Source organism: Muntiacus reevesi, chromosome 8 (genome assembly GCF_963930625.1).
Source record: "Muntiacus reevesi chromosome 8, mMunRee1.1, whole genome shotgun sequence".
NCBI lineage: Eukaryota > Metazoa > Chordata > Mammalia > Artiodactyla > Cervidae > Muntiacus > Muntiacus reevesi.
The window spans coordinates 87,233,992-87,258,686 of NC_089256.1; the positions used below are offsets into that span (position 1 = coordinate 87,233,992).

At 41.0% G+C, this 24,695-nt stretch overlaps 1 protein-coding gene across 1 annotated transcript in view; it reads right to left on the reverse strand.

Moving 5' to 3' along the window:
- GMPS (guanine monophosphate synthase) overlaps positions 1-23,265 on the reverse strand; it is an 80,448-nt gene extending 57,183 nt beyond the window's left edge. Inside the window, exon 1 of the mRNA XM_065943610.1 lies at positions 22,977-23,265. Within this exon, the coding sequence (XP_065799682.1) occupies positions 22,977-23,003 (27 nt within the window). The 5' untranslated portion in view covers positions 23,004-23,265. The remainder of the gene's footprint in view (positions 1-22,976) is intronic.
- Positions 23,266-24,695: the final 1,430 nt, after the last annotated feature.

The window sequence follows — 24,695 nt, forward strand, 5'->3', positions numbered from 1 at the left end:
GTTTTAAAACTGTTCAATCAAATGACATCAGAGATCACTGAGCAAACAGTGAACCCTGCCTCACTTCTCTACCTCAGCTATCAACTTGCCTATCTAGCATAAAGTTTCAACAACTCAGGGAAAAGTAAAAGGTCACCAGGGATAAAAGCAAAGATTCCTTTCACTGAAAACCCTGAATTTATTTAATTCTTACTTCACACAGAGTTACAGTTTGATCATTAAGCTCCCAAACCTTCCAGCGATTAGAAAAAGCACCTAAAAGAGAAAAACAGCTCATTAATCACATCAATAGTAGAAACAAACAAAATTCAACATCAGGAGACAGAAAAAACCTACTGTAACTATTTAAAAAATTGATTTAAACGTAAATACAAAGGCTACCCCTTCGCAAGTGACCTGAAGTCATCATAATAAATATTCATGTTTTAAGATAGTAAGAAAACAATATTAAGTAAAAACTAAATCATATTCAGTACCCTATTTTAGAATAAGGCAAAAGAATCATGCAAATTCTGAGATAGCATCATATTTGGATTTCCTGAAGCTCCACGTATCACCGACCAACCAGACAGTAAAGCCAAAACCCATGACATATATAACTAAATAACAAGTTATTCCCCCAAGATCCCCAAAATACAATCTGGTGAGAATGAACAACCACAGCCACAATCCCTGGTGTGAGGGAAGCACCAGGACTTATTAAAGAAAACAAGAAAAAGCCAAAATAGCCGACAGATACAAGTTAAAAAAAAAAGCAGGGAACCAATTTAAGAACAGCAGCTGCACTGGGAGGAGGGTGGCCACTCCAAGCGTGCAGAGGCAGCAAGAGATCATACAATAAGGCCTCCAGGATGGAATGGTTTTAATTCCCATGAGGCTCTGAGACAGACCTGGACTCCCCTGCGGGTCAGAGCTCATGCCTGCCAAGGAGCAGCTGCTGGGACCAGAATCATAGTTAAGTAGGACAAGGAAAACAGAAGTGCTCAAAATGTTAGTCGCTCAGTCGCGGCCAACTCTTTTATGACGCCATGGACTGTAGCTCACCAGGCGCCTCTGTCCATGGAATTCTCCAGGCAAGAATACCTGGGTTGCCATTTCCTTCTCCAGGGGATCCTCCTGACCCAGGGATTGAACCTGGGTCTCCTGCATTGCAAGCAGATTCTTTACCATCTGAGCCACCCACCAGGGAAGCCCCAAGAAAAACAGAAAGGCCAGATAAGGCAGGGGGAGGAATCCATGCCAGGAATGCTCAGAAAACAAACAGCCATAATTTTAACAGAAGAAGGAGCTCTATCAAGTTGTAGAAGGTACCTGAAAATTTAGAAGGTAGTCTAAAATGCAAAAAGAAATGCTGGGACTTCCCTAGCGGTCCACAGGTTAGGATTCTGTGCTTCCACTGCAAGGGGCACAAGTTCAATCTCTGGTCGGGGAACTAAGATTACCACAAGGCATGCAGGTGGTCAAAAAAAAAGCAAGAAACACACCTGATACTAACACAACATTGTTAATCACTTATACCCCAATACAAAATTAAAATTTAAAAAATTAAAACTGTAAGACGTTAAATTAGAATGGAAGAAAAACAATAAGCACAGAAGTTAAATACCATACAAAGTTATTAAAAGTAAAAAAGGAAATAAGGAATAGAATAATATCTCTAAAGAGAGCAAGACAGAAAGGCAAACTCAAACACCAGATCAAAACTGGAATGTGCTGTTTCTAAATGAGACAAAATGCATACAAGAGATGAAAGAATAGGAATAAAAATCAGACTAAAACCCAAAAGGATCAATCCTAAGACACATTCTTAACAATATTATTGGGTTTCATAGAAAAAAAAATCTTGACTATTTTGTGTAAAAACTTAATTCAATCAACTACACATCTGTTATGTAGTTTTCTTGATATGTGTCTTATGTTACAATGAAAATTTTTTAAGTAAAGCAAAAGAAGGGAAGTAACATCCTATACCTATTATTTTAGGTGTCTTAAATATTTTCTTATTCATAATGCATTTGTTTTACAGATGAAGAAAATGTTAGTGGCCTAGAGATAGGACTAAAATGTAAGCTTTTCCAACCCCAAAATAATTAGCACTACAGAAGGAAGTGGGTAAATAACCTCCAAAGTTATTTTATTTTTCGATATTTTGGTACTTAAAAGGGGTAAGCTTTATTATTTTAAAAAGGTTTCTTACATGAGTAAAATAATGTTCTGTTCATGTCTGAGAAAAGTACTATTTTATAAATGATTTTTGAAACTGAATTTCATCAGTACTAAGTTTATTCAAGTAGTGATCTTTAAAAGGTCTTTCAAATTAGAAGTCTTCAATTGTTAAAATTAGAAAGTTTTAGGGTCAAGAAAGATTTTTAAAACACTCACCAACACCTATTTTAGGGATCTGAGAATCTCAACTATTTGGAATAATCCTTTCATTACCAAAAGGCTATTGGAAGTTTGACCACATTTATCTATCTAATCTCACCATACCTGTAACTAAAAAAATAGTACAGTTTCTTGACAAAATTATCCAACATCTCAGGTACTTTAGACAAATCAACTTCACTAAAGGCTTTTCTATGAGAGATCATCACCTCACATATAATGCTGAATGACTTTGGAACCTACAACTTAAAGGGTTAAATCAAAGAATTAGACTCTAGCTCTTGACTTCACCATGTGCTTGTTATACCCTCCTTTTATTTTGAAAAAATTTGAGCCTACAAAATTTGAAAGTATGGTACAGTTAACAGCATTCTCCACCTAAATATAACACTAGTAACATTCTACCACATTTGCTTTATATATTTTCCCCCTAAACACCTGGAAAGTAAATTATAGATATTTCACTCTCCAAGATATTTTTCACCATATACCTCTAAGAAACAGGGACATTCTCTCACATAACTACAATACTATTTTCATGTCCAAGAAATTTAACATTGATACTATCTATATACAAATTCTCCCAAATGTCACAAATACTTCTATGGATTTTTTAATTCCAGAACTCTTATCAAAAACCACACACTTTCCACAATTAACCTAGAATTATTCACCTTTTCAGCTTTTTATGGTTTTTCATGACACTGTCATTTTTTAAATTTCAGCGATTTCATTTTTTAAATTCTTTTTGTAGAATGAGCCACACCAGGATCTGTTTCCTATCTCATGATGAGATTCTAGACAAGCTTTTTCCTTGCAGCGACTTTACATTGGTGATGATTTTACAGTGCCTTCTCCTGACGTCACACAACGGCAAGGACACAGTGTCATTTTGCTCCATTACTGGTGATACTGACTTTGATCACTTGATTAACATGACTTTGCACTTAAAAGAAAAAAAATCTGATTCAAGCCTTCTCCTTGCTTAAAACCCTACAGTGACTCTCCCTTAGAATAAAGTTCAATAAAGTCCAAAACACTTTCCAAGTCCTGTGAGGCCTTGGCCTACACTTAAGCCTAAACTGCTCTTTTAAACTTTCCACGGCCCCACATGGCAGCATACTGTCCTCTGAATCAATCTCAAATATGTCACGAAAAGAAACCAGACATCTCTGAAATCATGCTATATCTTAATATTTTCCATTAGCCCAATGACAAAGCTGTCACTGCCATGGTGATACTTATATATAAGCCGACATAAAATCCTCTAAGGAAAAGGGATTCCAGGAATCTCTCAGGAAATTTGCCTTAAAGCAGAACGATGTCCCAAGAGTTCAAAGAAAGAGATACAGGCGAGTCTGGCTGAAAGTCATCTAGAATAGACATGCTGGAACTTGATGTTGCTCAAGTACATCATTTCTCAATCCAGTCTATGAGTTGAGTAAGATCCCAGAAAGTGTAGTGATTCTTTATTTCTAGTGATATGACTGAACAAGTGCAACCCCTTAACACTTCAGTCAGCAGAACATTTAAAAACCATTTGAAGAAGGACTGAGTTCTGGTTATTATCTGAAAAACTTCCATTGACATCTTCTGGTAAGAACAAGGAAGTACTAGCAAAAAAAAATCCCAGAATGAGTTGTCAATGGTCTGGAAAAAAATCCCAGAAGTAATTGAGCACTCACAAGAAATACTGAATCATCAAAATTCTTGATGGAACAAAAGATCTGTAAAAAACCAAGACCTGGACAACTCAAGTCAAAAAGTAGTTGAGGAGTCAGGCTAAACGTGAAGAAAGTTCACTCTAAATTGATTTATACGAAAACCAATTTATTTCATATAAATAGATATCCTTTCTCTATACCTAGGTAGTATATGATTCTTCTAAAAAAGTCCAAGTCCCGGGACTTCACTGGACATGCAGTAGTTAAGACTCAGCACTTCCCCTGCAGGAGGCATGGGTTCAATCCCTGGTTGGGAAACCAAGATCCCACATGCCACAGCCAAAATAAATAAAATTCAAAAGTCTAAGTCAGGATTTCCCTGGTAGTCCAGTAGTTAAGAATCCACTTTGCAATGCAGGGGACATGGGTTAGATCCCTGGTCAGGGAACTAAGATCCCACAAGTCATGGAGCAACTCAGCCCAAATGTCAAAACTAGAGATTCTGTGCACCACAGGAAGATCCTGTTTGCTGCAGCTAAGACCCGATGCAGCCAAATAAACAAACAATGTTTTAATTAAAAATAGAGTACATTATAAAAGTCTAAGTCTCTGAACTATATAAAGTTCCATGTGCAATCATTGAATACAAGTGACAATGACACCGTTGTTCATTTTACACAATAAATGTATGAAATGCCTTTAGGAAATGATGTCATACACCTGAGAAAAACCTAGAAGTCACGAACCATGCCTTGATGCAATAATACGGAAAACTGTGTACACATTTAGTTGTTCAAGCAATGCTACTTAGCACTGACTGTCTTATGTTGCCTAAATTGTGATCCCTAACTTTTGATCATTTTGATCACTCAATTTGTCTGCATTTTTTTTCTCTATCTTGTTTAATCTAAGTATGCAACCTATAGGCCTCCTCAACAAATATTTCAATAAATTACTATGTTTTGAAGTTTTCAGTGTTCAAAACGTTTGTGAAATACAAGTCCCTAGTGACATATAGTGTTATCTTAGCCTTTTACTGCTCCTGGTTTGTTAATGAGCTCATACACTGAGGAAACACTTCCCTAATGGGGTTTCAAGCTAGTGGTTATTCAACATTCCTACTTTGTTTCTACATGTTATCTGCGATTACGCTACTATCATTTCCATATTGCTTCTCATTTATTCTCCTTTACTGACCAATTTGTAGTAATTCTGATTACAACTTGATCTTTTTTCATATAAACTATGTCTCTTGACTCTACAATGTAATTTCAAATTCTCTTCACCCCTATCTATAAATGTATTAATAGTTCCTTTCAAGTTCAAGTGAGCATCATTCCGGAGCATAATGAACACAGTCTGAATGTACTATATAAATCAACAAATCAAAAAGCAGTTTAGTCTGGACTCGGGCTTCTCTGGTACCTCAGCTGGAAAAGAGTCCGCCTGCAATGCAGATTCCTGGGTCAGGAAGATCCGCTAGAGAAGGGATAGGCCACCCACTCCAGTATTCTGGGGCTTCCCTGGGGGCTCAGCTGGTAAACAATTTGCCTGCAATGCAGGAGACCTGGGTTTGACCCCTGGGTTGGGAAGATCCCCTGGAGAAGGGAAAGGCTACCCATTCCAGTATTCTGACCTGGAGAATTCCATGGATTGTATGGTCCATGGGGCAGACACTACCACTAGCACCCACTTAAAAGACAGCAAACAGACCCCATAAACACAAACTCTATCCATGGAAATTTCTGAGGCATTTAACTTCTTAGGTGAATATAGTTCTAATGCCAAATATAGATTAATGGGTTTAACTGAGACATATGATCACTGGGTAAGAAAGTAAACACATAACTGTTTATTACCTTTCCTTTCTAACTTCAGAGGAAATAAAATTTACTCCCATGTCACAATTGCTAATTCCAATTTTTAAATCTTTTTAAATCAACTATCTATTTTCCCCTTGGATTTCAAAGACCCTAAAAGAAGTCTTTGCAGAAAGTTAGAGCAATGTTATTTGGTTGACAAACTGCATTTATGTAGCCACTTTTAAATTAAGAAAACTTGGTACTGTGGGCTAAAATCAAAATACACTATTGTTTACACCTCATGATTTTTTCAATCCTTAAGTTTTACTATAGCTACTTTTCACATTTGATGATAAGCATTAGCCAACTGAGGAACAAAGGAACAAAGGTATCTCTAGATAAATCTAAACCATTATTAATTAGCCCAAATTATCCTACTTCTAAAAGTTAGCAATTTACACAAACACACACAGACAACATTCAGTAACAACTGTTGTCATACCATTAAAATATTAGAAGGAAAAGTTCTGAACCATGTTCAGTCTCTTTATCTATTTAGTTACACTCCTCTGTTTTTTTTTTGTTGTTGTTGTTGTTTTATGTTGACCTTTAGATCTCCTGGGTGGCTCAGATGGTAAAGCGTCTGCCTACAATGCGGGAAACCCAGGTGCCATCCCTGGGTCAGGAACATCCCCTGGAGAAGGAAATGGTAACCCACTCCAGTACTCTTGCCTGGAAAATCCCATGAACAGAGGAGCGTGGTAGGCTACAGTCCATGGGGTCGCAAAGGGTTGGACACGACTGAGCGACTTTACTTTCACTTTTCACTTCAGATTTCCTGACTGACTCTGTACTGAAATCTCTGACTTATGACTGAGATCTACTATTTTAACAAAAAAACACTTCTTTGAATGGTGACTCAAGCATGTGTAGCCTGTTCATACAAAGAACCAAAGGTTCTTTGCAAAGAAACAAAGCTTTAGAATATAGATTTATGTATCCAAATATCACTGCCCCTCTTCAGCTCATCTCCCCATACTATCAGTACGCTAAAGATGAGCATAGATAACAACACTTCCCACGCAAAGATGAAAGATAATCAAACTGCTACCTCTTCTTAAATATACTGAGTTTGTAAACAGGCTCAATTCTGTCTCTAATCACCACCCCTACAATACTTTTAAGAAGTAACCTTAGCTTAGAAGAGATCTGTACATTTTTCCTAAGAAAAACTTTAAAGTTTAAACAGTAGAATGTCCTAATTTCAGTTATTTAGCACACAGAGAATTTTTCAAGATGCAACTATTATACTTCATAAACCCAACCTCCTTTCTAATCTTGCCCTTTCTACTGCAGCATGCGCCTGAACTACACTTTGTTGAAAATAATCCTGAGTTAACAGAACTTGAAAAAAACTATGAACAAAACTGATGAAAGTTAGTGAAGGAATCAAGCATGCATTCTGCCTTTCTACTATCAATTCGGCCACAAGTAACCATTTAGTAGATGAGAGAAAGTTCTTTATAAACAGTTCCAGAAAGAACAGAATTAGAATATCACCATTTTGCAACCTCTTATAAAATAATGGACCTAAGCTACTGCAGTCCACAAAAGGACCAGTGCTGGTTTGCAAACTGCCACCGGTTCATAAGAAATAAACCAGCTAATCCATAAGTTTTATATAAGCAATCATAAACTTATATAACAACTTGACAGCAATTCTATTTTCTTGAATCTATAATAAAAATTTGGAGCCTTTATGTTCTACATCTTAAGAGTTTTAAATTTCATTTGTCTAAAAATTTATTCTGTTTCACAAAGATAGCAGCCATGGTAAAACTGAAAACTTTTTTAAAAACTGGCTCTTTATTGCAGATCTATGAGAAGCACAGAACTAGGTGTTGGCTATTAAAATCACTAAAGACTGACCATGGATGAGTAACGTGGCAACACTCTGATAAATCTTAGCCACAAAAATAGAAACCAGACATACATGACTTTTTTTTGTAGCTAAGGTGTAGTTGATTTACAATGTTAATTTCTGCTGTAGAGCAAAGTGATTCAGTTATACATATATCACAAAGGCTGTGTGTATATACATATATTAATACATCCTTTTTGACATTCTTCTCCATTATGGTTTATCATAGGATGTTGAATACATACAGGCCTTGTGCCACACAGTAGGACGTTTCTGTTCACCCATTCTGGACGGAACATCTTACCTCTGCTAACCCCAACCTCCCACGCCTTCCCTCCCCCAACCACTCCTCCTCGGCAACCCCAAGTCTGTTCTCTATGACTCTGAGTCTGGTTCTGTTTCATAGATAGGCTCATTCGTGTGATATTTTAGATTCCACATGTAAGTGATATCACATGGTATCTCTCTTTCTGACTTACTTCGCTTAGTATGATAATCTCTAGCTGCATCTATGCTGCTGCAAACAACATTACTGCATTCTTTTATGGCTAACCAGTCTCCCACTGTGAACATGTAACTGCATCTTTACCCTTTCATCTGCTGATGAAGATTCAGGGTGCCTCCACGTCTCAGTTATTGTACACAGTGCTGCTATGAACACAGGGTCCATGTGTCTTTTCATATTAGAGCTTCTTCTGGATATAAGCCCAGGAGTGGGACTGCTATATCATATGGTAATTCTCTTTTTAGCAATATGAATAGCTGAAAAAGAAGAGAAGCTAAAGGCAAAGGAGAAAAGGAAAGATATACCCATAAGAATGCATAGTTCCAAAGAATAGCAAGGAGAGATACGAAAGGCTTCCTCAGCGATCAACGCAAAGAAATAAGAGCAAAACAATAGAATGGGAAAGACTAGAGATCTCTTCAAGAAAATTAGAGATACCAAGGGAACATTTCACGCAAAGATGGGCACAATAAAGGACGGAAATGGTATGGACCTACCAGAAGCAGCAGATATTAGGAAGTAACAAGAATACACAGAAACTATACAAAAAAGATTTTCATGACCCAGATAACCACGATGGTGTGATCACTCACCTTGAGCCAGACATCCTGTAATGTGAAGTCAAGTGGGCCTTAGGAAGTATCACTACGAACAAAGTTAGTGGAGGTGATAGACTGCCAGTTGAGTTATTTCAAATCCTAAAGAATGATGCTGTGAAAGTGCTGCATTCAATATGCCAGCAAATTTGGAAAACTCAACAGTGGCCAAGGACTGGAAAAGGTCAGTTTTCCTTCCAATCGCAAAGAAGGGCAATGTCAAAGAATGTTCAAACTACCACACAATTGCACTCATCTCACATGCCAGTAAAGTAATGCTCAAAATTCTCCAAGTCAGGCTTCAACAGTACATGAGCTGTGTACTTCCAGATGTTCAAGCTGGATTTAGAAAAGGCAGAGGAACCAGAGATCAAATTGCTAACATCTGTTGGAACATTAAAAAAGCAAGAGAGTTTCAGAAAAACATCTTCGTCTGCTTTATCAACTATACCAAAGCCTTTGACTGTGTGGATCACAACAAACTGTGGCCAATTCTGAAAGAGATGGGAATACCTGACCACCTGATCTGCCTCTTGAGAAATCTGTAGGCAGGTCAAGAAGCAACAGTTAAAACTGGACATGGAACAACAGACTGATTCCAAATTGGGAAAGAAGTATGTCAAGGCTGTATACTGTCACCCTGCTGGTTTAACTTATATGCAGAGTACATCATAAGAAATGCTGGGCTGGAAGAAGCACAAGCTGGAATCAAGACTGCTGGGAGAGATATCAATAACCTCAGATACGCAGATGACACCATTCTTATGGCAGAAAGTGAAGAAGAACTCAAGAGTGTCTCGATGAAAGTGAAAGAGGAGAGTCAAAAAGTTGGCTAAAAACTCAACATTTAAAAAACTAAGATCATGGAATCTGGTCCCATCACTTCATGGCAAATAGATAGGGAAACAGTGGAAACAGTGACAGACTTTATCTTCTTGGGCTCCAAAATCACTGCAGATGGTGACTGCAGCAATGAAATTAAAAGACGCTTGTTCCTTGGAAAAAAAGTTATGACCAACTTAGACAGCATATTAAAAAGCAGACACATTACTTTACCAACAACAGTCAGTCTAGTCAAAGCTATGGTTTTCCCAGTGTTCATGTATGGATGTGAGAGTTGGATTATAAAGAAAGCTGAGCGCCGAAGAACTGATGCTTTTGAACTCAGGTGTTGGAGATGACTCTTCAGAGTCCCTTGACCTTCAAGGAGATCCAATCAGTCCATCCTAAATGAAATCAGTCCTGGGTATTCATTGAAAGAACTGATGGTGAAGCTGAAAGTCCAATACTTTGGCCAGCTGATGTGGAAAGGTGACTCACTGGAAAAACCTCTGATGCTGGGAAGATTGAAAGCAGGAAGAGAAGAGGACAACAAAGGATGAGATGGTTGGATGGCATCACTGACTCAAAGGACATGAATTTGAGCGAGCTCAGGGAGTTGGTGATGAACACGGAAGCCAGCATGCTACAGTCCGTGGGGTCACAAAGACTGGAACATGACTGAGCAATTGAACTGAAGTGAATAATTAGCAATGTCAAACGTCTTTTCATGTGCCTACTGGCCATTTCTTTGCAGAAATGTCTACTTAGGTCTTCTTTGAAGAAATGTCTATTTAGGTCTTCTGCTCATTTTTCAACTGGGTGTTTTTTTTGCTGTTTTTTTTGGAGGGGGGGCGTCTCTTGGGGTTTTTTTTTTGCTGAGTTGTATGAGCCGTTTGTATATTCTGGAAATTAAGCCCTTATCAGTCGCATTGTTTGCAAATATTTTCTCCCATTCTGTAGGCTGTTTTTTTGTTTTGTGTATGGTTTCCTTTGCCGCACAAAAGTTTCCAAGTTTGACTAGATCCCATTAGTTTGTTTTTATTTCTGTTGCTTTGGGAGACTGACTTAAGAAAACACTGATGGAATTTACAGATACATGCAACCCTTACCATGAGGCACTAAGGAAATATGTGTAGGAAAACTAACCACAAGTTGATAACCGCTGAGCCGAATGACGGGACATTATACTCTCTGCTCTACTTGTGCATGTCTTTAAATTTTCCATATGCAACAGACTACACCGACCCTAATTCTTCACTAGTCCCTATATTCATGTCTCTTGTGGTGTCACTTAGCAGTGTGTCCTAGTACAGGCAGAATATATTTCCATACTCTCGACACTGGGCTCAACCATGAGACCTGCTTTTGCCAATGTAACGAGGGCAGAAGTGATAGTCTGCCAAGCCTTAAGCCATCTTCATGTTCCCACTTGCCTTCTGTGCTTCTGTCATCACCACGAAAACACTACGAGCTACTTACTGGGCCAAGCAAAAGATGAGAGGAGTGAAGCTCAGCTGAGCTCACCCACAAACTCTTCAGCAAGAAGTAGGCATCACTTGTTTTTCTGAAAATGTTTCTAAATCAACCTAAAGCAAATTTTTAAAAAAACCATCTAACAGCAAAGTATTCATGGCAGGTTATGAATCAGTAACAAATTATGATTCTGCTTTCCCTGGCCATTTATAGTAGAAATATGTAAGAATGTAAGGGAAATTGTACAAGATGGTTATTATCATGCTTAGTTCTCTATGACCATGACTCCAAAATACATATTACACTGAATCTTTGCCTTTAGAGGTTAAAATATAATTGCATACTTCTTTTTTTAAGGAGGTAATGAATGAAGGAACCACATCAGGAAAGAGAACCCAGTCAGAAGAACTATAAAATAACCTCTGGAAGGCCAGGCCTGGTGAACTCAAGAGATACCAGACTAGACACAGTAAGTCTCACAGACAAATTGATAGAAGTTTTCTTTTCTAGTACCTGAAAACAGTTTTCATATGAAAATAGTACACCAATCCCAAGACTGCATTTTTAAAACACCCAATCTTGTTAAATCCACAATGTTTCAAATTCTATTTATTTTAATCAGCTTTACTATCAAATTATTTTTTATTTAAAATTCAAACTGTAATATCAAATAAAGTAGTGGTTCATTTCTACTGCTATATAAACCTATCTAAAAGAAGCCTGCTTGTCCACAAACCTCAAGCTATACTGATTAAAATACAGCTGAGTAAGATACTTTAAAAATATCTTAAGGATAAAACATTATACTGCAACTTCTAAAAACTTTGTTTTGCTATATCAAGTCTCATCTCTTCCAAGCATCAAGCAGTCTATTATTACAGCTTAAGTATTCCAAGCTGCAGAAGTGGGGAATACCAAAACCTATTAGGGGTTATCCTCTGATTCAGCAGTTTCACTCCTAGGTAATTATAAAAGAGAAATGAACACCTATGCCCACAAAACTGGAAACAATCCCAATGGTCATCAATATATGAATGGATTAAAAAATTCTGGTATATCCTTATAGTGGAATACTACATAACAATAAAAATGAACAAATCACTGATAGACACAACATAGATAAAATCTCAAAAACATTATATTGGGTAAAAGAAACCAGAATCACTGTATGATTCCACTCACACAAAATTCTTAAGTTTACAAAACTAATGTACAGCTACAGAAATCAGAACAGCGGTTGGTGCTGAAGGAGTGGGGGAACTGACCGCCACGGCCACAAGGGAACTTCGGGGGTGATGGAACCGTTCCGGATCTTCAACGGGCAGTGACTACAGGGGTACCTACGTTTGTCAAAACGCAAACTGTATACGTCAAAGAGCTGAGCACTTCACTACCTGTGCATTTTATCTCTATGACAATAAGCAAAAGAAATCACCTGTTAGTGACCTTTTTCAAACTACCATTTCTCTCCACAAACTGAAAGACACGCTACAATAAGCAACATAACCCTCAGCCTTCAGGGGCTGAGAATGGACGGTCAAGCTCTGTTATGCTGTCAGTAACAAGGCCAACACTCAAATCTAAGAGCCACTTCTGTTTCAAAACCAAAGATCTATCAAGTTAAATCCACTTAAGCGGACTGATTATCATCCATTAAAAATTTATACTTTTATCCCTAAAATTTTCTAGTCTATATCAAGCTATATCCACTCAATGTATACCAATTACCTCTAAAGGAAATATCTTCTTCAATCCAATACTCTTAGGTCTTGTGCCTTATTTTGCTCAATCAGGTGTTGCACTTGGGAGGAATGTATCTCACAGCTCATTAAAGTAACAATATGAAAATGGTCCACTAAAATGTAATCTAGGGTCTCAGTCCAAAAACTGATCACAAAAAGCAAGTTGAGTAAAAAGGGAATGATAAGGAATTCCCTGATAGTCCAGTGGTTAGGACTCTGAGCTTCCACTGAAGTGAGGACAGCTCTGACCCCTGGTCAAGGAACTAAGACCCCTCAAGCTGCATGGTGTGGCCAAAAAAAAAACGTGAACAGTATACCAAAACTCATTCTATGAGGCCAGTATTGTCCTAATATCAAAACCAAAGATATCATAAGAAAACTCCAAGCCATTACCTCTTATGAATGTATATGTAAAAAGCAACAAAATTATCAAACAAAATCCAGCAACTTATTATTTTTATTAATTAAAAACTTTTTTGGCTGCAGTAGGTCTCTGTTGCTGCACACTCGTTTTCTCTAGTTGCAGCGAGCAGGGGCCACTGTCTAGTTACAGCGCTCAGGTTTCTCATTGCAGTGGCTGGGCGTCCCTGGTGGCTCAGACGGTAAAGTGTCTGCCTGCAATGCAGGAGACCTGGGTTCAATCCCTGGATCGAGAAGATCCCCTGCAGAAGGAAATGGCAACCCACTGCAGTACTCTTGCCTGGAAAATTCCATGGACAGAGGAGCCTTGTAGGCTGCAGTCCATGGGGTCGCAAAGAGTTGGACACGACTGAGTGACTTCACTTCACTTCTCTTGTTGCAAAGCACAGATTCTAGGACACGAAGGCTCAGTAGTCATGGCGCACAGGCTTAGCTGCCCCACGGCATGTGGAATCTTCAGAGACCAAGGATGGAATCCATGTCCCCTGTGTTGGTAGGCAGATTCTTAACCACTGGACTGACAGGGAAGTCCATTCAGCAACTTATAAAAAAGGATTATACACCATGGCCAAGTGAGATTTATCTCAGGAATGTAAATTTGGTTTAACATCCAAAAATCAATCTAATATTAATATATCAGCACAATGGAAAAAAAAAACCATATGATCATCTGAACACACAGAGAAAAAGCACTTGTCAAAAATCCTACATCTTTTCATAATAAAAACAATCAACAAACTAAGAATAGAAGGAAATGCCCTTAGTCTGTAAAAGAGCATCTATGAAAAACCCATAGCTAACATCACACTTAACAGTGAAAGATTAAATGCTTTCTTCTCCAACTAAGATCAAGGATTTCTGTCCTCACTACTTGTATTCAAAAGTATGAGGTACTGTTGTGCTTCAATCGCTTAGTCATGTCCGACTCTTTGTGACCCCATGGACTGCAGCACGCCTGGCTTCCCTACCCTTCACCATCTCCCGGAGCTTGTTCAAACTCACATCCATCAAGTCAGTGACGCTGTCCAACCATCTCATCCTCCGTTGTCCCCTTTCCCACCTACCTTCAATCTTTCCCAGCATCAGGGTCTTTTCTAATGAGTTAACCCTTCACATCAGGTAGCCAAAGTATTGGAGCTTCAACATCAGTCCTTCCAGTGAATCTTCAGGATTCAATTCCTTTAAAATTGACTAGCTTGATTTCCTTGCAGAAGGGACTCTCAAGAGTCTTCTCCAATACCACAGTCCAAAAGCATCAATTCTTCGGCGTTCAGCCTTCTTTATGGTTCAACTCTCACATCTATACATGACCACTGGAAAAACCAAAGCTTTGACTAGACGGACCTTTGTTGGCAAAGTAATGTCTCTGCTTTTTAATATGGTATCTAGGTTAGTCATAGCTTTTCTTCCAAGGAGCAAGCATCTTTTAATTTCATGGCTGCGGTCAGCATCTGCAGTGATTTTGGAGCCCAAGAAAATAAAGTCTCTCACTGTTTCCATTGTTTTCCCATTTATTTGCCATGAAGTGATGGGACCAGATGCCATAATCTTAGTTTTGTGAATGTTGAGTTTTAAGCCAGCTTTTTCACTCTTCTCTTTCACCTTCATCAAGAGGTTCTTTAGTTCTTCTTCACTTTCTGCCATAAGGGTGGTATCTTCTGCATATCTGAGGTTATTGATAATTTTTCCAGCAATCTTGATTCCCATTTGTAGGCAGGGCAATTAAGCAAGAAAATAAAATTTTCTTGTACCCAAAGATACAAAGTGGAAAGGAAAAAGCAAAACTATCTCTATTTACAGATGACAGGATTTTATATACAGACAGTCCTAAGAGTTCTATTAATGCACTTTAGAATAAATAAGTTTGGTAAAGTGGTAGGATACAAAATAAATATACAAAAATCAATTGTATAAACTTGTAACGAACAATCCAAATACATAATTAAGATAAAATTCCATTTATAATAGCATCAAAAAGAATAAAACAATTGTACTAAAAAACTACAAAACCTATAATTAAAAAGCTATATAATGTTTACATAGAATAAAACAATTTTAATTGTTTTATTAATTAAACAATTACACAGAATAAAACCATTTTACTAAAGAACTACAAAACCTGTATTTTACAAGCTATCCGATGTTTGGGTCAGAAAACTTAATACTGTTAAGACAGTACTGATCCCCATACTGATCCACAGATTCAACATGATCCCTATTGAAATCCTTTGCAGAAATTGATAAGCATATCCTAAAACTCATACAGAAAGTCAAGGGATGCAGAAATAGCCAAAACAAGCTTAGAAAAGAGAATACAGTTGGCAGACTCACATGTCCCATCTTCAAAGTTACAAAATCAAGATAATGTGATACTGGCAAAAGGACAGACATATAGATCAAAGGAACAAAACAGAGTCCAAAAATAAACGATAAACTGATTTCCAACAAAGGTGCCAAGATCATTCAAATGTAACAGGTTTTTCCAAAACCCAGTACTGCAACAGTGCATGCGTGCTCAGTCGCTTGTCACGTCTAACTCTGCAGCTTCGTGGACAATACCCCTCCAGGCTCTTCAGTCCATGGAATTTCGCAGGCAAGAATACTGGACTGGGTTGCCATTCCATTCTCCAGGGGATCTTCTGGACCCAAGGATTGAACCCACATCTCCTGCAGCTCCTGCACTGGCAGAGAGAATCTTTACCACTGAGCCACCAGGGAAGCCCAACAGTGGAGAGTCACAAATTAAAATAAGTAAATAAATAAAGCTGGTGCTTTACCTTATAGCAAACACAAAGATTAGCTCAAAATGGATCAAAAACCTAAATATAAAACTAAGTAAAGCAAAATTATAAAACTTTTAAAAAGCATAGGCAATTTCACAAATCTTCATGATCTTGAATTAAGAAGTATTTTTTAGATATGATACCAAAAGCACAGTGACAACATTTTTTAAAAATAAGTAGTACTTCATTAAAATTAAAAGCTTTTATTCGCCAGAAGACACCATTAAGAAAGTGAAAAACAACCCAAAGAACTGCAGAAAATATCTGCAAATCATATTTCTGAAAAGACTTGTCACTAAAATAAAGAATTCTTACAACTCAATAAAGACAAACAACCCACCTTCAAAATGGGCGAAAGAGCTAAACAGACATTTCTTCCAAGAAAATATACAAATGGTTAAGAAGCACACAAAAAAGATGCTCATGATCATGTCATTAGGAAAATGCAAATCAAAACCACAATGAAATACCACTTCATACTCACTATGATGGTTATAATCAAAGACATGTGTTGGCAAGGATTTGAAGAAACTGGAATCTCATATACTGATGTCAGAATTGTAAAATACTGCAGCCACTTTGGAAAACAGTTTGATAGTTCACCGAAAGGTTAAACATAAAATTACCACAGTGCTCAGTCATGTTCTACTCTTTGTGACCCTACGGACTGCAGCCCTCCAGGCTCCTCTGTCCATGATCCAGCAATTCTGCTTCTAGGTATATACCCATGAAAATGAAAAGTTATTTTTATATAAAAATCTATATAGAAAATATTCATAGCAACACTATCCATAACAGCAAAAGAACGTAAACAACCCAATTTCCATCCACCAATGAATGGGTAAATAAAAGGTGCTGTATCCATACAATGGAATATTATTTGCTAATAAAAAGGAGTAAGGTACTTACACGTGGATGAACTTTGAAAGTATTATGCTAGGTCTCACCAGAGACCACATATTCTAAGATTCTAGTCACATAAAATGTCCAAAGCAGGCAAATCTATAGAGACAGAAGACAGATGAGTGGTTGTCCACAGTTGGAGGGAGAGGCCTGCACGTGCTAAGTCACTTCAGTTGTGCCCGACTCTTCACAACCCCATGGGCTGTAGCCTGCCAGGCTCCTCTGTCCACAGGATTCTCCAGGCAAGAATACTGGAGTGGATCGCCATGCCCTCCTCCAGGGGATCTTCCTGACCCAGGGATTGAACTTGCATCTCCTATGTAAGTCTCCTGCACTGGCAAGTGGATTCTTTACCACTAGCGCCACCTGGGAAACCCTGGGAGAAGTGGGGTAGCGGAAAATGAGGACTGACTGCTAAAGGGTACAGAATTTCTTTTGTGGATAATGAGAATGTTTTAAAATTAACTGTGGTGGTGGTGGCACAAATCTGTGCATACACTAATAACTACTGAATTGTGTTCTTTAAACGGAGTGAATTTTATGGTATCTGAATCATAACTCAAGCTGTTGTACAATAGAATCTACCTGGTAGATACAGATGCCGACTAAAATTTCTTTCAACTTGCCTGTCGTTTTGAAATTTTTCATGAAATGTTAAAGAGGGGGGGAAATCACAGCATAAAAATGCTTCACTATTACCAGTAATACATCAAAACAATCATCTATCTACAATCATTGTATTCATCTAAGAGTCTCCCAAATTAATTAGAGATTGTTCACTGAAAATTTGTCCAGAGCAGATTTTAGAATTCTGTAGTCCCTGGCTTACATTCACAATAACACTCAGAGGATAAGAATTAGTTCTCCAAATTACAGACAAGGTGAGGCTGACTTAATTTTACATAAACCTCCTTGCGTTTTTGAGAATGAAAAAGGTTCTGTTCTCCAGCTGACGAACAAGAGAAATAGGGAATTTCACATGTCCAGGCAGTTTTAAAAGTTTGGAAAATGTCCTCTGTAAATGTTATGGCAGACTAGAACAAATTATTTTACCTTTTGGTCAGTTTCAACACTGCTGGTTCTCAAAGTTTAGAAAGTTAATTTTGGCACTCAGTTTTTAAGTTCAGAATAACTCTTAGAATGTATACTAATTTAGAAAAAAAACTTTTAATGTATACACATTAAGCTTGAATTTTAGCCAAATTTTAAATATAGTCACTAGAGAAATCAAAATTCAAATTAAGGATGTACTCCGTAACTGAAGTGACCATATGGCCCAGTTTGTCCGAACTGTGCTAATTTACACCTGTTATTCCAACAGCCGACCCAATGTAACATATGTCTCATGCCTTTCATTTTTAACGTATTATTATGAATAATTGCACTAAAGTAAGATAGTGAGGATTTATTATACTTCCACCTTCTGCCATGGCTTTACCTAGTACTCTGTTGAAGTGCAGGTGCAGTTTACAGAGTTCTCACTGGTTCACTCTAAAAGCCAACCACTGAGCACCCATCTCTCTCTCCTGACACTTTCCTGGTAGAATGAAGGACAAAGTACACTTGGAACCTGGACACTGCAATCACTGGTAGCTAACCAGCCAGTCACGGTGCTGACAGAGGAAGGTCTGAGGCTGCCGCTCTGGCCAGCCGCTTGGTGTACCTGCCGGTAGTACCACTGCCGTTCTTCAGGTTGCAAAATGCACAGGATCTCCAGGCCTCTATCAGCTGAATCAGGGGGATGTACAGCTGTTTGTGAACTACATGCAGGAAAGAGACTGTGTGCTCCTCTGCAAAACATACAGAGAGCGCAATCTGAACTTAAAGACAAAATCATCTGAGATTTCTGGAGGAATTTCAAAACCTTTCAAGTCTAAGAACAGAAAAACAATTTAAAAAAAAACAAAAACAAAAACAAACCATTCCTTTTGTCTGTAACAACTCTTCTAGTCTAGGTGAATACCTTAACAGATGAGATGAAATCTGAAAGGGAAAAGAAAAAAAAATCTACCTTGACCTTTGAAAAAAATGTACTTATAGGGTGGGAAAGATCCCCTGGAGAAGAAATTGCAACTCCAGTATTCTCACCAGGAAAATCCCAAGGACAGAAGAGCCTGGTGGACTACAGTCCACAGGGTCAAAAAGTATCGGTCGGACACAACTGAATGACTGAGCACAGCACAATAGGGTTACCTTTATAAAGGACAGTTGTTCAATTCTCAAAGCATCCCACATAAACATCTCAGGTCATCTTTCCATTCAATTCAAAACTTACATTTTAAAATGCAAACTCAAATTTTCAGCATTAGATATCACTAAAGATCCTATATAACATGCAAGTAACAGTATTTATTTTTTAAAAACCCTTTAATCCAAGTACAATATACCCTAGTCAACATCTCAGTGAAAGTAGCAGGGCAGACCCTACATCTATTCCAACCAATGAGTTTAAGGCTTAGAACCTCCCTGGTGGCACAGTGGATTAGAATCTACCTGCCAATGCATGGGGTTGAGCCCTCGCCCGGGAAGATCCCACATGCAGCTAACAACTAAGCCCATGACCACAAGTACTGAGCCCGCGTGCCACAACTACCGAGCCCAAGCACCTAAAGATTGTGCTCCGAGACAGAAGCCACAATGAGAAGTTCATGCACTGAAAGCTTGAGTAGCCAGATCCCTCTCACAAGGAGAAAGCCAGTGCAAAAGCAATGAAGACTCTGAGCAGCCAAAATAAAGTGTCTAAGGCTTAGATGGGACCAACAGTGGAAAATCTGACAAGCAGCCCAAACAGCATTACTCTCACAATGTTGCCTTAATAATACTGAAAAAAGTTACTATCTAATATTTGCTATATACATATATTCATATATAACACTGAATGGTTGTAAAAAGTTTTAAAGAAGAGCTGACTACCTTGTTCATATAAGGTATGCTCTTGTTCATGTAAGATCTCAACTAAATAATATTATGTCAGATCTTTAAGGAAAAGAATACTCTCTGCCTTGGATGGTTAACCTAAGTAGCCCTGAAGAAAAAGAAAAGCCAGATTCTAATTCCAGCTGTTTTTTCAGCTTAGGAAGCTAGAAAACATAAAGATACTTTCCAGCTTTAAAATGATATTCTGTGGATAAAACTAATGAAAACAGGCCAAACACTTTTACAGAATTTAGGTAGGTCTCTCCCTAATGTCCCTTGGACTGCAAGGAGATCCAACCAGTCCATCCTAAAGGAGATCAGTCCTGGGTGTTCATTGGAAGGACTGATGCTGAAGCTGAAACTCCAATACTTTGGCCACCTCATGCGAAGAGTTGACTCATTGGAAAAGACCCTGATGCTGGGAGGGATTGGGGGCAGGAGGAGAAGGGGAAGACAGAGGATGAGATGGCTGGATGGCATCACCGACTCAATGGGCATGAGTTTGAGTAAACTCCGAGAGTTGGTGATGGACAGGGAGGCCTGGCGTGCTGCGATTCATGGGGTCGCAAAGAGTCGGACACGACTGAGCGACTGAACTGAACTCCTAATGTCTATCATGAAGAAATGTTATTTTAGAAAAAACCCTGAAAAATACTGAAATGTACAACAGGAATCAAATTCAGCTCGTTCTCCTTTCTCATTTATCAACTAGGACTTACACACAGCTATCAGAGGCACAACAGATGTACAAAGTAAGTCTGGGTCCAGTACTTGTATTTCATGCCAGAAAGAAAGGTGCTTCAGTGGTAAGCTATAGAAAATAGACGTCTACTTAGATTTCTGGGTGGACCCTCAGAATATCACATTTAACCCACTTTACTATGTATATTCCCCCATATTTAAACATCTCTTTACCAGACATGTTCCTTATGATCACCATTTACAGAGATTTTTTTACCCCTTTTTAGGAGCATATGAAATAATCATAGATTTGATGAAATGTTATTTTCTTGGATTGCTCCTCCTAAAAATGCTTTCAATTCGATTGACATCTAATTGTTAGCAAAGTTTAAAAAAAAAAACAAACAAAAAACCATGGTTAGTTTTCATGTGCTTTCAATGACTGAGATCCAGGTTGGATCCCTGATCTGGGAACTAACATCCCAGTCATGCAGAATGGCCAAAAAAGAGAAAAGACACATTGTTTGCTTATACTACAAAACCACCTTGAAATAAGGGTAATCAGTGATTCACCAGAGTCTCAAATATATCAAACTGGTAAGATTCCCTGTAAAATTCCAGTTGAACAAAACAAAAACATACTAGCTAGGAAAAAAAAGTGTATGTTCTTTACACCTGAATCAGGTAAAGTAATTTGGAAACTGAAGCTTTAACTTTCTGCTGTCACTTAATCTTGGAAAATACTGTTTTCAAATCAGCACATAGTTTTCAAAGTCTGCAAATGAGGTTTGAATCCTCCTAACAGTCATTTCCCTTACCAGCACAAAGATGACTCTTTTCAACGAGTTTACGACTCAAAATTAAAGAGAAGGAAAATGCTTTGTAAGTTAACTTGTGTACACGACAGAGCTGTACGTTAAGATTTATAGAAGCTTCTTTTAAAATCTCTAGAAAGAGTTCCAACTAGTCTGAGCATCCGTTTCCTCGGTTTAGAAGTTTATTAGGTACCTTATTAACCTTTACTCACTTGTTCACCAAATAACTTTTTTGAACACTTACTACAGACTAAGCAATTACTCGCGGAGAGGGCTAAGACGTGAGGAGGCACCACCTTTATAAGAGAATATGCTGCCTTTAAAGGCACTACCTGACGTCTAAGCCTCCACACACCTGAAGGACACGCAGCCAGGCCCTGGCAGCGTGAAGAAGAGGCACACCTCGCTCAAGTATAAATCCCGATTCAAACCGCGCAGCTTCCCGCCGACAGCACGGACTGTGCGGGTCTGAAAGAACTCCGGGCCAGCGACAGTTTTAGCACAGAAGTGAAAGCGAAGGGGCTCCGGTCGGGAGCGAGACGAAAAAGAAGAGGGTCTAAAGACAAAAAGTGAGTCGGAGGTGACGAGAAACGCGGCGGCGGCCCGAACTGCTCTCGGCACTCCGCACCTCGAGTGAACTTCCCCAGCCCCGGGGACTCGCGACTTCCCGGCCCCAGGGCGCGGCGGCGGCGGCCGGCGCAGCGGAGGGCGCTCCCCGCGGCCCGGCGCCGGCCCCACCGCCCACCGACGAGCGAGATAAGGAGTGGGCGGGGCTGGACACGCTCCCGTCCTCGGAGAAGGCTGGGGGAGGGGCCGGCGGGGGCGACCCTCCCGCCCCCGGAGCCGACGGGGAGGGGGCCGCCGGCCGGCGGGGGGCGGGGGGCGGTCACACGGCCTCACCCAGGGCCGGCCTCGCCGCCCGGACCCCAAGGCCGACGTGGGGCAACTGGGCCGCCTCACCGAAGGCAGGCGGGAAACCGGGTGGCGGGAAGACGGAGGCCGGCCCAGCTCGAGTGCCGCACGCGAGGCCCCGACCCTACCCTGCCTTCGGTGAGCCCGCGGAGCTCCACAAAAGGCTCCCCGGCTCCCGAAGGGACGGGGTGAGGGCTGAGGAAGCCCCCCTCTCTCTCTCACACACACACACACTCGCTCGCTCACTCACCCACACACACACCCGCTCGCCTCCCTACCCCCACCCTCGGGCCCCCCTCCGCGGGCTCGGCGCCCCACAGCGACGCCGGGCAGGCGGGGGCCAGCGCGGCTCGGCCGCGGAAAGCTGACGCCCTCCCCGACGCCCAGAGCTCGGCGGGCGCGGGAACCCCGACACGCAGAAGAAAATCAACAAAGCACCTGCCGCTCGCGAGCAGAAAACAAGCCACAGGCCCCGACCGCCTGCTCTCCGACACGCCGCTGCCCGGGCCGCAGGGCTGCGCTGGCGGGCCAGGGGGAGGAAGCAGGGAAGAGCCCCACGCGGTGACTCCCCGGCCCCGGAACCTGGCCTCCGTCCGGAAGCGGCGAGGCAGGGACCCCCCCACGCCAGAGACTGACCTTGGAGTCTCCGTTGCACAGCGCCATCGGGTCTGGGGCCGCGGCGGCGGCGGCCAGAGATGAGACGGGGCGGGAGAGGGCCGCGAGGGTCGACGCCACGGCCCACGACTAAGAGGGAGGCCTGGTCGAGGAGCCGGCAGGCAAGAGGCGCGGAGAGCAGCTAGCTGCCTGCGAAGCGCCGAGTAGAGCAGCAGCCGCGGAGCGCGGGCCCCAGCGCCGCGGGAGAGCAGACCAGCAGCGCGCACGCTGCCCCCGCCTCCTGCTTCCGCCCCGGCCTGCCACTGGGAGGAGCCAGAGCCCGTGTGGCTAGGCTGCTGAGCGGCGGACACCGCAGCTGCCGAGGCAGCCCCCGAATAAGCCCGCCTCTGGAGGAGGGGACTTCGGCGTCCGGCCCCGCCTCCAGATCAGTCTCCAGCGCCGAGGCCCGCCCCCAGGAAAAGAAACCCACGGGTCTCCGGCCTGCCGGCCCGCGAGAGGCGGGGCCTGCGGGTCACGGCCCCGCCCCACCCCGCTCTGGCCCGCCCTTGGAAGGAGGAGCCGGCGGCAACTAGCTTAGCTGCCCCTGTCCCGCCTCCGCACCCGGCAGCCGGCGCGGCTTGGAGGGCCTGTGGCGCTTTACCCCACCCCCGGCCGCTAAAGCCGGCCTTGGATGAAAACCCAAGCCGCAGTCCTCTTGCTGTTTGCCGGCCGGCCTGCAGCCTTGGACGGCTGTGAAAGACTTGCCCTGAGAAGGCGGCCTCCGGAGAAGCTGGGTCTCTGGGGAACCCTTACCGGGTGGTGCGGCCTCATCTCAGGTTGCAGTCATGGGGGGAGGCCGAAGCTGCTTTGAAGAGTTTCGTGGTGACGCAGCCGTGGGCTTAAAAGTGATTATTTGATCATTTAGGTCCGTCAGAAGTTCTACCTCGGGTGCCGAATTTTCAAAAGGAAGGGGTTGGGGAGCTGCAGTCTGATGGAAAAGTGAACCCGAGGACGGGAGCTCTGTTTGCGCAGCGGTGTTTTTATTTTTATTTGGATATTTTGTGGGGAAGAGGGAGCAGTCTTTCCAGCTACTCCATGGCATCCATCAATGCAAGGTATTACAGTTCCTTGAATTTGGCCACCTAGGGGTCTAAATCAGGGTTGGAGAGTAAATAATAACACTTGGAACAGCTTCAGTTTACAAAGCCCTTTAACAAGTATTCCGTCATTTATAATACAGGCAACATTTGCTGAGGTCATGCTGTGCCAAACTCTAGTCCAGGTATTAAAGGGCTAGAGTAAGACAGCCCAAACTTCCAAAATCTCATTTTATTCTAACTAATCCCCTGGAAGTAGTGCAGTAAGATTGATGTTCTTATACACTTTTGCTAATAAGAAAATTGAAGCTCATTGAGATTTCGTGCTTCTCCCACAAGAGGCTCCTGATCTGGGAAAGAATAGACGGTTTGTTAGTAAAACATTTACATGATCAAAAGGCCCAAGGCCTTCCTAGACCTCAGACTCAAAGAAAGTACTTTATTTACCTTTTTTTGAGGAGAAAAATGGATACTTGAACTGTCTAACGCCATGGAGATTGTGTTCTGTTGATAGGTCTGAGTGAACAAACCAGAGAACAGTGTCCTAACCAATAGGAGAAGTGCATCAACATCCACCTGGAATGGAATGGAATGTGATGTGCTGGCATTCAGGATTGGTTAAACCTCACTGGTATTAGATAATGCCTAGTTTAAATATATTCTA